At 41.7% G+C, this 17,238-nt stretch overlaps 1 protein-coding gene across 1 annotated transcript in view; it reads right to left on the reverse strand.

The window, feature by feature from the left end:
- Positions 1 to 5,825: 5,825 nt before the first annotated feature.
- Positions 5,826 to 17,238, reverse strand: part of SCG3 (secretogranin III) — a 57,653-nt gene continuing 46,240 nt past the window's right edge. Inside the window, exons 11-12 of the mRNA XM_066276896.1 lie at positions 12,576 to 12,656; positions 5,826 to 6,417 (exon numbers count right to left, since the gene is read on the reverse strand). Of these exons, the coding sequence (XP_066132993.1) occupies positions 6,299 to 6,417; positions 12,576 to 12,656 (200 nt within the window). The 3' untranslated portion in view covers positions 5,826 to 6,298. The remainder of the gene's footprint in view (positions 6,418 to 12,575; positions 12,657 to 17,238) is intronic.

The raw sequence follows: 17,238 nt of genomic DNA on the forward strand, positions 1-17,238 counted from the left end.
CCCCTCCCCCTCTCCTTCCTCTTTGTCTCTCTCCTCCCGCCCGCAGCCAAGGCTCCACTGGAGCAAAGCCACCCTGGGCACTAAAGATGGCCCCATGGCCTCCGCCCCAGTCGCTAGAATGGCTCCGGTTGTAACAGAGCAACACCCCAGATGGGCAGAGCATTCCCCCCTGGTAGGCATGCCAGGTGGATCCCAGTCAGGCGCATGCAGGAGTCTGACTGCCTCCCCATCCCCATCCTCAGAAAAATACAAAAATAAATAAATAAATAAAAGAAAAAATACTAAAAAAAAAAAAAAAAGTGGGCCTTCCCTTGTGCTAAAGCTCCAAGGAGCATGGAGTGAGCTTGAGTATGTCCTATGAAACATGGAGCTCTATGTTGACATATAACTCTTTGAAGAAGGAGGAACTGCTGAAATAGTTTATCAGAATTTGTCCCTAAGACAGCAGTCTTTATAGTGGGAATACCATACGTAGATATTTGCTGTCTGTCTATAGATTAAGGGGGGAATATGGCAAATGCTGAAAAGCCATGATCTTTGTGCCCCTCCCCTCCCCTTTCCCCCTCCCTCTCCTCCCCCCACCCTGTAACCCCAACACTGTTGTTCATGTCTCTGAGTCTCATCTTTATGTCCCACCTATGTATGGAAACATATAGTTCTTAGTTTTTTCTGATTTACTTCTTTCACTCAGTATAATGTTATAAAGGCCCATCCATGTTGTTGTAAAAGATCCTATGTCATCATTTCTTATGGCTGAGTAGTATTCCATAGTATATGTATACCAAAGCTTTTTAATCCACTCGTCCTCTGATGGACACTTGGGCTGTTTCCAAATCTTTGTTATTGTGAACAATGCTGCCATAAACATGGGGGGTGCATTTCTTCTTTTCAAACAGTGCTATGGTGTTCTTGGGGTATATTCCTAACAGTGGTATAGCTGGGTCAAAAGGCAGTTCGATTTTTAATTTCTTGAGGAATCTCCATACTGTTTTCCACAGTGGCTGCACCAGTCTGCATTCCCACCAGCAGTGCAGGAGGGCTCCCTTTTCTCCACATCCTCGCCAGCACTTATTCTGTGTTGTTTTATTGATGAGCGCCATTCTGACTGGTGTGAGGTGATATCTCATTGTGGTTTTAATTTGCATTTCTCTAATCATTAGTGATGTTGAACATTTTTTCATATGCCTGTTGGCCATCTGTGTGTCCTCTTTGGAGAAGTGTCTATTCATTTCTTTTGCCCATTTTTGGATTGGATTGTTTGTCATCCTGGTATTAAGTTTTACAAGTTCTTTATAAATTTTGGTTATTAACGCCTTATCAGACGCTATGTCAAATATATTCTCCCATTGTGTAGTTTGTCTTTTTATTCTGTTCTTATTGTCTTTAGCTGTGCAGAAGCTTTTTAGTTTGATAAAGTCCCATTTGTTTATCCTGTCTTTTATTTCACTTGCCTGTGGAGACAAATCAGCAAATATATTGCTGCGAGAGATGTCAGAGAGCTTACTGCCTATGTTTTCTTCTAAGATGCTTATGGTTTCACGGCTTACATTCAAGTCTTTTATCCATTTTGAGTTTATTTTTGTGAGTGGTGTAAGTTGGTGGTCTAGTTTCATTTTTTTGCAGGTAGCTGTCCAGTTTTCCCAACACCATTTGTTGAAGAGGCTATCTTTACTCCATTGTATTGTCTTACCTCCTTTGTCAAATATCAGTTGTCCATAGAGCTGTGGGTTTATTTCTGAGTTCTCTGTTCTGTTCCATTGATCTATGTGCCTGTTCTTATGCCAGTACCATGCTGTTTTGAGTACAATGCTTTATAATATAACTTGATATCTGAAAGTGTGATACCTCCCACTTTTTTCTTCCTTTTCAGGATTGCTGAGGCTATCCATGTTCTTTTTTGGTTCCATATAAATTTTTAGAATATGTATTCTATGTCTTTGAAGTAAGTCATTGGTATTTTAATCGGTAATGCATTGAATTTATAAATTGCTTTGGGTAATATAGACATTTTAATGATGTTTATTCTTCCTAACCATGAGACTTGTATGGTTTTTATTATTTTAATTGCAATTTTGAAAGAAGTTTCAATAATCTAAAAGCAGATCAATTGCAGTTAACTGCAATAGTGAGAACACAGAATGCGATCAAAGAAAAAAAGCAATACCATGTGCTGACACATTGAAGAATCCTAGTTTAGAGTTCATTGATAAATCACTTTATAGAGTGTTTTGTAGTCACTGTGCTTATTTGAATTGAAGGTTAGGTTTTTATTCACATAGTTTCATCTTTTATTATCTGTATGGGTCACAGCAGGAAACCTTAAGCAATATATTATTTATAGTTACTGTATTTCCCTATGTATAAGATGCTCCCATGTATAAGATGCACCTTAATTTTGGGGCCTAAAATTTGAAGTAAAATGTATTACATAAAGTTATTGAACTCAAGTTTTATTCATCATAAAATTCATACAACTCAACAAGCACGAAAAAGCGGGAAATGCAAGTAAAAATACTACCACCACTGTATAAGATGCACCCAGTTTTTAGACCCCAAATTTTTTTAAAAAGCATACATCTTATACATGGGGAAATACGGTAAATATTTTTTGGTCTCAATTTCTATTAAAATGCTGGATTAAATAAATCTTTAAGCTTCCACAAAAATTCCTCATATTTATTCTTCCCCAACATCCCCAAAGGGGCCTGCTTTCTGAGAGGCAAAGAAGACCTTTGTTTCCTGTCTTCTTTCCCTTTTTCTCTTTCCTCATCTTTTTCTTCCCATCTCAATCCTCCAGTTATTCCTTCCATTAAGCAGGAAACAAGTGCCCTCAGGTGTTAATGCAGCAGAGCTTGTAGAACCAGAACAGCACGTAGCCAACCCTTGATGCATGAATGGGAAACAGTAGCTGTCTCTCCTTGTCTTGAATTTCTTGTTTGTTCATAATGTACGTGATTGCTTGTGGGTTTTTTGTTTTGATTTTAGTGAGAGGATGGGGAGGCAGAGATAGACTCCTGCATGTGTCCTGAGAAGGATCCACCTGACAAACCTACTAGGGGGTGATGCTCTGCCCATCTGGGGCCCTTGCTCCATTGCAACCAAAGGCATTTTTTTAGCACCTGAAGCTGAGGCCATGGAGCCATCCTCAGCACCCAGGGCCAACTTGGTTTATTGAGCCATGGCTGTAGGAGGGGAGGAGAAGAGAGAGAGAGAAAGAGAGAGAGAGAGAAAAGGGGGAGGGGAGGATTGGAGAAGCAGATGGGCACTTAACCTGTGTGCCCTGACCCAGAATGGAACTGGGACATCCATACGCCAGGCTGATGCTCTACCACTGAGCCAACTGGCCAGGGCCTTGTGAGGTTTTTTTCTCATTTTTTCCCTTCATGTTACCATCTTTGATAGAGGGTGACCTCTTGATCATGCTTTGCTGTTTTCTTGTATCCTATTACCTGAATGATAGAAAGTTAATTGGAAGAGGAGAAAACTAAAATAAATGAATAAATGAAGGAAGGAAAACAGCTGTGTATGTAAGAAAACGCTCAGGCCTCTATAGAGGCTCAGGAACTTTAAAAGTTGTAAAGTTATCATGCTGTTCAACATAAAATTATCTGAAATTTGAGAGTTATCCAAAAGGCATAAATCTAAAACCACTATCCAAAAGATATAACAAAAGCTGGAAGGTGAAATGAAGACCACAACCTCAAACACATTTTTCTGAGTATATTTTATTTTTGCCTGTCTCTCTTAGCAATTTCTAGCCAAAACATCTCTCCCCTTTTTTAAGTTGTTAAGAACTTTGAATTTGTTATGGCCACAGTGAAACTGTCTGGAACTAGATCTCTGGTCCTTGCCTTGCACATGGAATCACTGTGGAAGAATGGATTGAGATAAACCTGGGTTACAGTTTTACCTTTACCACCTCTTGGCTGTATGAGTTTGAGTGTATCCTGTATCCATGTTTGTTTATTTATTTATTTTGTGAATCAGTTTTCATATGTATAAAACAAGACTGATGATCTTTCTTTTGTCTTGGTTATCAGTTGGAGCTAATGAATGTCATGCTCAGAAAGCTACAATAAACTAACTAAATGAATTTTTTATTTTTAAAAATACTGCATAAATATTTAGCTAAATTACAGAAAAGCAAATGGATAAGATGCTTTAGTCACAGCCAGTGTTTTATCTCTGATGTAGAAGCAGCCTATATGGACTACAGGGCATAGGTGAAGTACAGTCAGTCACGTTGCCAAAGGTGACTCATCAAGCCTGACCTGTGGTGGTGCAGTGGATAAAGTGTTGCCCTAGAATGCCGACGTTGCCAGTTCAAAACCCTGGGCTTGCCTGGTCAAGGCACATACAACAAGCAATCAATGAACAACTAAAGTGAAGGAACTACATATGAGTTGATACTTCTTGCTCCACCTCCCTCTCTCTTTCCTCTCTACTAATAAAATCTTAAAAAAAAAAAAAGATGACTCAAAAATAAGTCTGATTCATCATGTTTTGGCTAAGTGTAGTTTGGGCAAAGGTGTTTTTAGCTACTTCCCACCACTTACCAATGAATGCTGGCTTCTCTGAAATTTACTTATTTATCTAGTATTTTTCTGAAGTGAGAAGTGGGGAGGCAGAGACAGACTCTCGCATGCACCAGACCAGGATCCACCTGGCATGCCCACTAGGGGGCGATGCTCTGCCCATCTGGGGCGTTGCTCTGGATTTTTTTATTGCAACTGGAGCCATTCTAGCACCTGGAATGAGGCCATGAAACCATCCTTAGCACCTGGGCCAACTTTGCTCCAATGGAACCTTGGCTGTGGGAAGGGAAGAGAGAGAGATAGAGGGAAAGGAGAGGGGAAAGGGTGAAGCAGATGGGCACTTCTCTTGTGTGCCCTGGCTGGGAATCGAACCTAGGACTTCCATATGCTGGGCTGATGCTCTACCACTGAGCCAACCAGCCAGGGCCCTGGAATTTATTAAGAGTAGGTTTTTTGCACATAAGGCCTTGGTCTTTATTTATTTTTGCAACTCTAGGGAGGATGTGAGGAGCAGCAGGGGTCTCCTACTCATGAAAAAAAGCCTCTTTCATTTTCCCTGTAAGTTCCCAGTCCTTACAGAAAAGTGAATGCCAAGTAGGGGCATTTAAGATAGGTATTAGAAGGTCGTTTGAAGTAGTGGCAGCTAATACACAAAGTGTTATATTATTTTTATAATTTTCCAACTGAAATAGTCAGAAAAATATCTAATTAATTTATATGAAATAACACATTTTCAAGGCGTTCTTTGGTTTGGGAAGATTCCCTGTTAACGTTTCAGAAGGACCTTGTGTGACTGTGTGTTTCCAGGGCTTGTTTGTGGTGGTGGCTGAGGAAGAGGATTTGAAGGCACACCCAGCTGGTTGTCCTCTTCCTGCAGGGAAGCTCCTCTACCAGTGTCAGTTCACAGGGAAGGGAATGGTTTTTATCTGTTTCTACCCTGCTGTCTGGTCCTCTTGCTCACTGTTGAGAAATCTTGGCTTGAATCAAGTCCAGTTTATATAACTCATATCTGGCATACATTTGAAACATACTTTATGTAGAGTTTATGACCTTGTTTTCTGTTTGGAGAGTATGTAGTTGTCCCTCTTAATAAACAAAACCACTGTCTGAAAACTCACTAATAGAAAATATTAAGAGTGGAGGAAACTGATGATAAATCCAGGAAATCCAATGCCCATTTTTCACGTTCTTTTTTTTTTTTTTTTTTTTTGCCTTTGGGCGTGATAGAAAACCAGCAGGAACTGCCTTAAGAAAAAAAAAAAAAAAAAGCAGATAGCTTCCTTCAAGCTATAGAGGCTTTGAGGAAACATGAATTTATTTCAACCAAAAAGGATTGGTAGTGGAAAGGACATCGTGACAGATACATGCTATGAGGTGTTTAAGTAACTGGCCTGTCTTGAAAACAGAACCCCCCCAAATCTTCAGGGGTGCTTATCTGTATGACACAGCGGGAAAAATGGAAGTTTTATAGTCAGTCCATTACAGGTTTTTCCAAAGCAACATATCTCTGATTATAAAATGTAAATCTACTTGGAAATAAGGATTCTATATGCAAAATCTCAGCTTACATACAACTTTACTTTTCAGATGTTTTTACGCCAAGAAAGCTATGTTTTAACCACTTCTAGAGGGTTACCTACAGTAAACCCAGCACTTTCTAATAATTCTTGGGTCAAAATAACTTTAATCACAGAATTAGGTGAGTTTTAAGCTATATCATGTTTTCTGAAGTAGTGGAAAGACGCTTGGACCTCTCTGCATTGTTACAGGCTGCTGTAAATACGCTTGATGGCCTCGGCTTCGTCTTTATCAAGGATGCCTTTCTCCACATACGCATCGGTTTGCTGGTTGATGAAGTCCCTCATCTTTGAAAGGTCATAATCTGGAAAATATCATTATGGCAGCATGAGAAAGATCAGGAAAGAGCAATCTCATTAGGGTGATTAGTATTTACCAAGAAGTGCTTTGTACAACACTGCCACAACCAGCTCCATCTTTCACATCAAGTCTTGGCATTTGTGCAGTTTTGCAGCTTAAAATCCCATGCATATGCATTATATTAGCTCATCTGCTGTGGAGCATCACACTTGCTAGGTGTTCTGGTGGGAAGTACCACCATAATCTGACTACTTTGGGAATGGGCTTGGAGACCAGGGCTTCACAAACTTGACTGTTTATACCAATCACCTGGGGCTCTTGGGAAGTTGCAGATTTGCATTCAGTAGATTCGGGACAGGGGAGCACAGATTCTACTTTTTTAAAAATTTATTTGTTTATTCATTTATTTAGAGAGAGAGAGAGAGATGAAGGAGAAGAGAGAGAACTAGAGAGAGACACATCTATTTGTTGTTCTACTTATTTATAATGTCATTGGTTGATTCTTGTGTGTGCCCTGATCGGGGATCAAACCTGCAACCTTGGCATTTAAGGACAATACTCTCTAACCAAATGAGCTATCCAGTCAGGTCTTTGCTTTTTTTTTTTTTTAATTTAAATTTTCAATTACAGTTGACATTCAATATTATATTAGTTTCAAGTGTACAGCATGGTGGTTTGACATTTATATAACTTATGAAGTACCCCCCTGCCACCACACATATTTATTACAATATTATTAACGATATTACCTATGCTATAATTTATATTCCCGTGACTATTCTGAAACTGCCAATTTGTATTTTTTAATCCTTTCACCTTTTTTACCCAGCTCCCTAACCTTCGCTCTGACAATCATCAGTTTGTTCACTGTATCTATGAGTTTGTTTTGGTTGCTCATTTTTGGTTTTGGTTTTTAGATTTCACATATGAGTGAAGTCACATGGTATTTGTCTTTCACTGACTTATTTCACTCTGCACAATATGCTCTAGGTCCATCCATGTTGTGTGAATGGTAAGATTTCATTCTTTTTTTTAGGCCAGATAATATTTCAGGGTATATATGAATATAGGTACCACATCTTCTTTATCCAATCGTCTATTGATAGACACTTACATTGCTTTCATATTTTGGCTATTGGATATGAAATGTCCTTCTTTGTCTCTTATTATAGCCTTTGTTTTAAAATCTATTTTGTCTGATATTCTGATATAAATATTGTTACCCCAGCTTTTTGTTTTCATTTCTATTTGCATACGGTATCTTTTTCTAGCCCTTTACTTTTAGTCTGTGTGTGTCTTTCAATATCAAGTGAGTTTCTTGTAGGCAGCATATGTAACAGTCTTATTCTCTTTCTTTCTTTTTTTAAACTGGTTTCAGAGAAAGAGGAATGGAGAGAGAGACACCAACACTGATCCGCTCCTTCCTATATCAGGATGATGCTCCAACCAACCAAGCTACCTGGTCATACGAATCATCTCTCTCCTCCTGTCTCTTTCTCTCTCTCTCGCTAAAACAACAACAACAAACTTATGACACATATCCCTCATGGGTGAGCACGTAGGTCTTCCATATCATAGAGTACTCAGGGAGACCCCTCCAGATGTGAGTTGTTTGAGGCTGAGTTCCTTGAGGACAGTACCATTCTCTTGATGGCTGGCAGCCCCTGGACAAGAGCCCCGCCTTTCAATTTGTAAAGGGAAGAGAGGAAAGAATGGGGTAAAAGCTCAGAGCCTTTAACCCCTTTACCTAGCTTGGGTCCCTTGGGCATTTTTAAGATCTTGCATTAAAAAAAGAAAGGAAGGCCCTGACCAGGCGGTGGCGCAATGGATAGGGCATAGGATTGGGATGTGGAAGACCCAGGTTCAAACCGCTGAGGTCGGCAGCTTCAGCACGGGCTTCTCTGGTTTGAGCAAGGCTCACCAGCTTGAGCCCAAGGTCGCTGACTTGAGCAAGGGGTCACTCGGTCTGCTGTAGCCCCCGGTCAAGGCACATATGAGAAAGCAATCAATGAACAACTAAGGTGCCGCAAAGAAGAACTGATGTTTCTTATCTCTCTCCCTTCCCGTCTGTCTGTCCCTCTCTCTGACTCTCTCTCTGTCTATGTCACCAAAAAAAAAAAAAGGGAAGGAGGGAGGGAGAGAGAGAGAGAAAAGGGAAGAAAGAAAGAAGAAAGAAAGAAAGAAAGAAAGAAAGAAAGAAAGAAAGAAAGAAAGAAAGAAACTAAGCATGAAGGACCACGCTACAAGCACCATGTGTTCATCACATCAAGATGACTGAGGCTTAGAGAGCTGGTTTCCACCAGGGAAGGCAGTGGCTCCTTGAGGATTAAAGAGATAACTCTTCATTGAGCACTTCACAACCATCATGCAATCTGCTCCTCACAAACCCCCATGAGGTTAGCATGAGTATGTCCACCTCAGAGGTGAAGAAACGGGACAGAGGAGGTAAGTCCCGTGCTCAGGTCATGGTAGAGTCAGGTTCTGAACCCACGCCAGGCTGTAGTCACTGCTTTGACCACTCTGTGGCCTCTATTTAAGTCATGAGTGGGAAGCATCTACTTGGTGCAGAACAAATGGTCCGTAGGTGCTTGGGGTTTCTGTTTTTGTTTGATTTTCCCTTTCTCTCAGGTACAAAATAGAGAACCAAGCTAAACATGCATTATTATGTGTGCACCTTACAAGCTGATTCCTGCCCAACTCACTAGTTCACATTAACACCCTTCAGACTTGGTTGCAGGGTCAACATCTTTAGTGGGACACAAGGCAGTCTCCCAAGGACAGATATGAAGAGGTTGAGGCGATTGGAATGGACAAATGGAAAAATACTGTGCTTTCTTTTAAGTGGAAAACTATCTTTATGATGCAGCTCTCCCCTTGTGCCAGGAGAACCAGCCTGGGGCAGAGGAAAGGCTGTTGGCTGGTTGTGAGAGTACACAAGTCAGTACCCTCTTTGCTGATCTTAAAACAGTTCTTAAGGATCTTAGGTACAAAAGAGACTGTGCTGTGATTTACTTTTTAAAAAATTTTTTTTATTTTTCTGAAGTGAGTAGTGGGGAGGCAGAGAGACAGACTCCCACATGCGCCCAACCGGGATCCACCTGGCATGCCCACTAGTGGACAATGCTCTGCACATCTGGGGTGTTGCTCTGTTGCAACCAGAGCCATTCTAGTACCTGAGGTGGAGGCCATGGAGCTATCCTCAGCGCCCAGGTCAACTCTGCTCCAATGGAGCCTTGACTGGCGGAGGGGAAGAAAGAAAGAGAGAGAGAGAAAGGAGAGGAGGAAGGGTGCTTCTCCTGTGTGCTCTGGCCAGGGAATCAAACCCAGGACTTCTACACGCCAGGCTGATGCTCTACTACTGAGCCAACCAGCCAGGGCTGGGATTTACTTTTTTTTTTAAAGTATTCTTAAAAAAAAAAAAAAGGCTGCTTAAGATTTTATCATCCTTACTATCACATGACATGCAGCTTTCTTTCCTGGATTTGGGAGGAGATTCAGGTCCTGGGGGCCGCTGCCAAACTAAGGGCATCAGCAGACATTAAGGAAGTCAGAGCTAATACTAAGACTTGCCACTCGGATAGCTGCAGCCATTACATAGGCCTGGGACTTACATCCCCACAGGCTTTGACAGACACCCCAAGTCTAACTGAGCATATACGAAGGCAGTGGAGACAAAGCTCTGTGCTTCTGCCTTCACAAGGGTGTGCTGCATGTCACCCTCACTTCCTGGAGTCAGAAGGGAGTATCAGACTCAACCTTGTCATTCTAAGTCTGCTCGCAGAGCCTTCAATATGCACGTACCATAGTTCTATGGTTTACTAGGTTGGTTGGTTCTTTTTTTTTTTTTTTTTTTCATTTTTCTGAAGCTGGAAACAGGGAGAGACAGTCAGACAGACTCCCGCATGCGCCCGACCGGGATCCTCCCAGCACGCCCACCAGGGGCGATGCTCTGCCCACCAGGGGGCGATGCTCTGCCCCTCTGGGGCGTCGCCATGTTGCGACCAGAGCCACTCTAGCGCCTGAGGCAGAGGCCACAGAGCCATCCCCAGCGCCCGGGCCATCTTTGCTCCAATGGAGCCTTGGCTGCGGGAGGGGAAGAGAGAGACAGAGAGGAAAGCGCGGCGGAGGGGTGGAGAAGCAAATGGGCGCTTCTCCTGTGTGCCCTGGCCGGGAATCGAACCCGGGTCCTCCGCACGCTAGGCCGATGCTCTACGGTTGGTTGGTTCTTGAAGTGAAAGATTGAATTGCAAGATGTTGCTGGTTATGACCAGGAATTTGATTCATATGTTAATTAATGAAAGAAATAACATCAATAGTCCCATTTGTTGAACCATGTAATTTACATTTGTTTCAAAATGCATTTTGGTGCCTACTGTATTATTATACTGATACTAAGATAAACATTTTTTTTTTTTTTTACTTTCAAGTCTTTGCAGTCGTTGATGGCTTGTTATACTTTTTTTTCCTTAATGGGGCATTAAACAATTGTGCATTTTCAAATCAATGACAGATTTGATGAAACACAGTTCATGTGAATTTTAATCGAACTGACAGCTGGGACATTCACACTATGTTGAGCCAAATAAAATGAGTATGTGTTAAGACCTGATCATTGTTTCCATTTTGCTCCACTTAGAAGACCACAGACTAAAGCGGGCTGAAAATACCGCTTCCGCCCCCTGTGCTCTCTCAGTGGTTCTCAAAGTTGGCTGCACAGTGGAAAGATGGGGGGAGGTCGAAAAATTTGGATGCCTGGGTCCTGCTCCAGGATATACAGGAGCTCTGTGTGTGTTTTGAATGCACTTTAGGGTTTGAGAAGCACTGCTCATCTCATTTTTAAAACATCACTTTGCAACTGCTCTGGCCAGACACCCGGGAGTCATACTGGACTCTGTCCACGTAGTTCTGCAGTTTCTTCCTTCTTTATTTCCTCTGCCTTGCCCTGGTTTAAGCCCCATCATTTCTGCCCTAGATCCTTGCCTATCTCTCTCCAGCCTTCTGGGGTCTTATTTTTCAATCTGTAACCACACTGCATGCCAGACAGATTTCTCGGTTCTTAACTGAATTCTCAGGGTTTAAGTAAGCCCTAATTTAGGCCCTCCTGGCTAAAACGAGCCTCCTATGCAAGGTACACAAGCCTGTTCCTGACCTGCCCACTTGCCCAGCCCTGTCCATGGCCCGCCCCACAGATACTCAGTGTTCCTGGGAAACTGAATAGCTTCAGTTCCCAGAGTGCATCACTCTCTTGTGTCCCTTTACTGCACATGTTGGCAACCAGCATCCCTTCTGTCTCCTTTTCTCCTCATTTACCTTTCCAGTGAAGGCTTCTGGCAAGCCCTTTCTCCTAGTGATTGCTGTCTCTGTAAGATATGCCTCCTTTGCAGCCCCTCGCCTGTCTGGGCTAGCACCAAGTAGGACCCACCCTTCTTTACTGAGGCTGAGTGACTTGGAGGGCGGTGTGCTGCATTTTACTGTGCTTCACATTTCTGGCACTTGGAACAGAGCCCCGTTAGTGCCGTGTTTTAAGTGAGTTAGTGACTGCCTCGTATACCCAATATGTGTTCAGAAAATGCCTCTCTTTAAAATACTCCAAATAACGACTGGAGTAGACAAAACAAGATTGGCAAAATGTTGTTTTGGGTTTTTTTAAGATTTTATTCATTCATTTTAGAGAGAGGAGAGAGAGACACACACACAGAGCGAGCGAGAGAGAGAGAGAGAGAAAGACAGAGAGAGAGAAGGGGGGAGAAGCAGAAAACATCAACTCCCATAAGTGCCTTGACCAGACAAGTGCAGGGTTTTGAACTGGCAACCTCAGCATTCCAGATTGACGCTTTACCCACTGTGCCACCATAGGTCAGGCAAATGATGATAATTATTGAAGGTAGGTGAGGGACACATGGGGATTCATTTTGTTATTCTCTCTACATTAGTTTGACATTTTTTCATCATAAAATGTCAAAGCAAGGGGAAGTGCCTTTGCTTGAAAGGCTGGCTTGAAAAATAAGGGAACGGAGGTTCCCTTCTGTATCCGAGAAGCGCTAGAATCTTCTTGGGCTCTGAGAGGAGACTTCAACCTAATTCGATTGTAGGAATACTTATTTAAGAAGAGCCCTGGACAATGAGTGATGTTTGCAATATATAACCACACTAAAGACTTACCTTCTTTATTTCCTTTTGTGTTGTGTTTCTTCAACCACTCAATATTTTTTCTGATGGCTTCCAAATAGGCTTCTGTTTTCCCTGGAAAAGGCAACAGAACCCATATCAAACACTCATAAAATTTCACTGCATCTCTTTTTAAAGACTGCACTTATATTTAAAACAATACACAAAATATTGGAATTATCAGCCCTGGCTGGTGGCTCAGTGGATAGAGCGTTGGCCCCGTGTATGAACGTCCCAGGTTCGATCCCCAGCCAGGGCACACAGAATTAGAGACCATCTGCTTCTTTCCCCCTCCCTCTTCTTCTTTCTCCCCTGCAGCCAGTGGCTCAATGGGTTTGAGCATCAGCCAGGGGTGCTGAGGATAGCTCAGTTGGTCTGAGCGTTGACCTCAGGTGCTGAGGATAGCTAGGTTGATTCAAGCATCAGCCCCAGATGGGGGTTGCTGGGTGGATTCCAGTTGGGGCACATGCGGGAGTCTGTTTCACTATCTCCCCCTCTTCTCAGTTAAAAAAAATTGAAATTATTGAGCACTTGTGAGGTGGTATCCCTAATGAGGTAGGGTGCAGATTTGTGTGTGTAAAGGTGGGGGGAAATGTCAAGGAGAATGGGTGGAGATAAGATTCTAGGAAGCAGGGCCATCAAGCTTGTAAGTGTCAAGGAGCCATTATCCCCCTATGCAAATAACTATAGTTTGCTGTCCTAGTGGAGAAGTGTTTCAATTAAATTCACTAGAGAGGTGGGTCCTTATAACTGTAAGATTGGGTCATTTACGGTTAGGGATGGTTCTTCCAAACCAAGTAGCATTGTCAGGTCAAGACCTGAATCAGAGTTGCACATACTTAAAAGAATTCATCACTGAATAAGTGATGTTATGTAAGTCCAAATATGTGGCTTTGTATAAGCTGTTATGCAAGTCTTTAGCTCAATTCTGGTAGGAACTATGTAAAAATCTAAGGAAAAGATGGCAATCCAAACCTAATTTCAAGGTTTTGATGTAAACTTTATAACTCATTCTAGAAAAACTCTCCTGGATGTAAACCATTCTCTGATGGACCTCAACTGTGGTGGGAGAATACCAGGTAACACCTGCTGTTTGATGGCCTTTATGAGCCTTGGTGCCTGCAAATCGGTGTTTTCATCAACTTAGAGATAAGCAAACTAAGGCACAGAGAGGCTGAGTGACTTCACTGAAGCCACACAGGAAATAACATAGCTGGAATTTGGATTCTGATCTTGCTAAGTTTCTGCTACTGGGACCATTTTGAAAGATTACATCTGTAATCAGACATGAACATTGATGTATCCTTGTCCTGTCTCAAAGAAATCAACCATTCCCTTAACCAAATGAGGTCCCTAATACTCAGAGTGCCTGCACCAAGAGACCAGGGCGTCTGGAGAGTACCACTGAATGGCCTAAGAAAAGAGGCTTTCAAAGTCTAGGGCCTCTGTAGAAGCAATGGGATGCCAAGGCTTAGTGTGAGCACCTATTCTGAGCCCCCTTTGAGCCTATTACCTCTAGTTTATTGCTTAGACTTCTTGGTGAACTACCTGTACTGTGTGCTTTTTATGTGCCAGGGGTAATACATTGTGCTCCAAAATGCATTATCTCTTTTACTCTTCACAGCAACCTTTTGAGGCATTCCTATTTCACCCCCGTTCTACAGACAAAGGAACCAAGGCATAACAAATAAAAAATAATAAGCTGAAGATCACATGGCTAGTAACTAGTAGATCCAGGTTTGAACATAGCCCATTGTAATATTGTGCATCTGAAACCTATATGATTTTATTAACTAATGTTACCCCAATATTAAAAAAAAAGATTTGTCAATATTCTAAACAGAATATACTCATAGATACAGAGACTTAGACTGATGATGGTAGTCAGGGGGAAAGGGGTTGTGGGACTGGGTGAAAAAAGTGAAGAGATTGAAAAGTACAGATTGCTAGTTAGAAAATAGTCGTGGGGATGTAAAGTACAGCACAGGGAATATAGTCAATAAATTTGTAGTAACTGTGTATGGTGCCAGGTGGGTACTGGAAATAGCAGGAGGAACAGTTGGTAAAGTACATGATTGTCTAAGTCAGGGGTAGTCAACCTTTTTATACCTACCGCCCACTTTTGTTTCTCTGTTAGTAGTAAAATTTTCTAACCACCCACCGGTTCCACAGTAATGGTAATTTATAAAGTAGGGAAGTAACTTCACTATATAAAATTTATAAAGCAGAGTTACAGCAAGTTAAAGCATATAATAATAATTACTTACCAAGTACTTTATGTCAGATTTTCACTAAGTTTGGCAGAATAAATCTTTATAAAACAACTTACTATAGTTAAATCTATCTTTTTATTTATACTTTGGTTGCTCTGCTACTGCCCACCATGAAAGCTGGAACGCCCACTAGTGGGCGGTAGGGACCAGGTTGATTACCACTATGGTGTATTCCTGAAATTAATACTAAATAATACAGAATGTAAATTATAATTGACAAATATTTTTAAATTTTTAAAAATTAAAAAGAAAGTTCAGATGTCCTGATGGACACCTTAAGGAACTAAAATATCTGTGACTTCGAGTTCCAGACTATAGAAATTACAAACCTACCACGTGATTAACAAAAAAAAAAAAAAAAGAAAGAAAAAAAAAAAGAAGAAGGTTTGATGATGTTCTAATTGCCACCTTTGCATTTACCTAAATGACTAGATGAGAATCTTTCTTCTTGATCTTATAAACCCAAGCCCTCATCACTGGGGCTCCATGTTATCTGGTCCCTAAAGAAGCACAGAGACGCTTTTGTGCAAAATTTGGACAAAAGAAGATATTTGCCATTTTAAGCTTCTATTTGCTTCAATTGCCAGTGTAGGGAAAGCCTTGGTTTCAGTGCCTTGTTCTTAAGAACATTAGACCATGTGAAACACCGATGTTGCCCGGGTTGATGTTATATAATTACAGCACAATGAATATAGAGATTTTCATTGTCTGTTGTCTATTTGCTGAGAAGGTCAACCAGATTTGGTAATATAAAAACTCTGTTCTCTATTTCAAATTAATTCAGTTAGAGAGGCATTTGAAAGAAATCTTAGTGTAGACTATTTCTAAAGAATGTAGCTTTGTTATTTTTAGCGTTTAAATCAATTTAGTGGATCTCATAGGGCTTGGTTTAATGAAAATAATAATTTGTTATTAGCACATTAGGTAATTAGGGTTTCTGAATCTTTTGAGAATGTGTGAAAATACAGGTAGTCTCATTCTTTAAGTAGGTTTAAGCATTCTTTCCACAATCTTATCTATGATACTGGGTCATAATGTGGAAACTTTATCTGAGAAAGGAAAACCAGAACTTAGACTCTACGTAAATACTGTAACAAAAATTCTGAATTAGGAGCATAAAAAATAAATATAAGGGTTTTGCTACAGTGTAGCAGACATTATTGGTTTCTTACTGTGATGCCTCCCTTATTTACATATGCTAATAGAGAGGTCCTTAATAGATGATGAACACAATTGGTAAATACTCCAGCTTCCTGACTCCTCATAGTCTCTCAAAGGCCCTGCATGGGACTGAGCCCCAACTGTCCATAGCTGAAGACTTTAGTAACATACTTTATATTGGTCTCTTTCCCAGTGGTGGGATTCAAATAATTTATAACATTTTTTTTTTTTTGTATTTTCCTGAAGCTGGAAACGGGGAGAGACAGTCAGAAAGACTCCCACATGCGCCTGACCGGGATCCACCTGGCATGCCCACCAGGGGCAACGCTCTGCCCACCAGGGGGCGATGCTCTGCCCCTCCGGGGCGTCGCTCTGCCGCGACCAGAGCCACTCTAGCGCCTGGGGCAGAGGCCAAGGAGCCATCCCCAGCGCCCGGGCCATCTTTGCTCTGATGGAGCCTTGGCTGCAGGAGGGGAAGAGAGAGACAGAGAGGAAGGAGGGGGTGTGGAGAAGCAAATGGGCGCCTCTCCTATGTGCCCTGGCCGGGAATTGAACCCAGGTCCCCTGCACGTCAGGCCGATGTTTTTCCGCTGAGCCAACCGGCCAGGGCCAACATTATTTTTTTTAATTAAGTGAGAGGCAGGGAGGCAGACAGACTCCTACACGCACCCTGACTGGGATCCATCTGGCAGGCACCCTATGGGGTGATTGATACTCAGCCCAGCTGGAGCCACTGCTCCGTTGCTTGGGCAAATGAACTATTTTAGTGCCTGAGGCAAGGCCATGGAGCCATTCTCAGCGTCCAGGGCCAACTTGCTCGAACCATTTGAGCCATGGCTGCAGGAGAGAAAAGAGAGAGAGAGAGTGAAAGAGAGAGAGAGGGATGAGGTGGAGAGTTGGAGAAGCAGATGGTCATTTTTCCTGGGTGTCCTGACTGGGAATTGAACCCGGGACTTCCACATGCCAGGCTGACGCTCTACTTCTAAGCCAACCAACAAAGGCCAAGGGATTCAAATAATTTAACAACTGGTTCTCTACCCTAATGACTGTTTTAAGTATAAAAAAGTGATATACTGAAAGGTAGTTTATTATTTCTTGCATTTAATACTTAAATAAGAACAATAAAAGAGGTATACAAAACTAAATTGTTATAAGAAAGTCAATCATCAGATTTATATGGAACTATAAAAAACCCCAAATAGCCAAAGCAATCCTAAAGAAAA

The sequence above is a fragment of the Saccopteryx bilineata genome, chromosome 4 (assembly GCF_036850765.1).
Source record: "Saccopteryx bilineata isolate mSacBil1 chromosome 4, mSacBil1_pri_phased_curated, whole genome shotgun sequence".
NCBI classification, from domain to species: Eukaryota; Metazoa; Chordata; class Mammalia; order Chiroptera; family Emballonuridae; genus Saccopteryx; species Saccopteryx bilineata.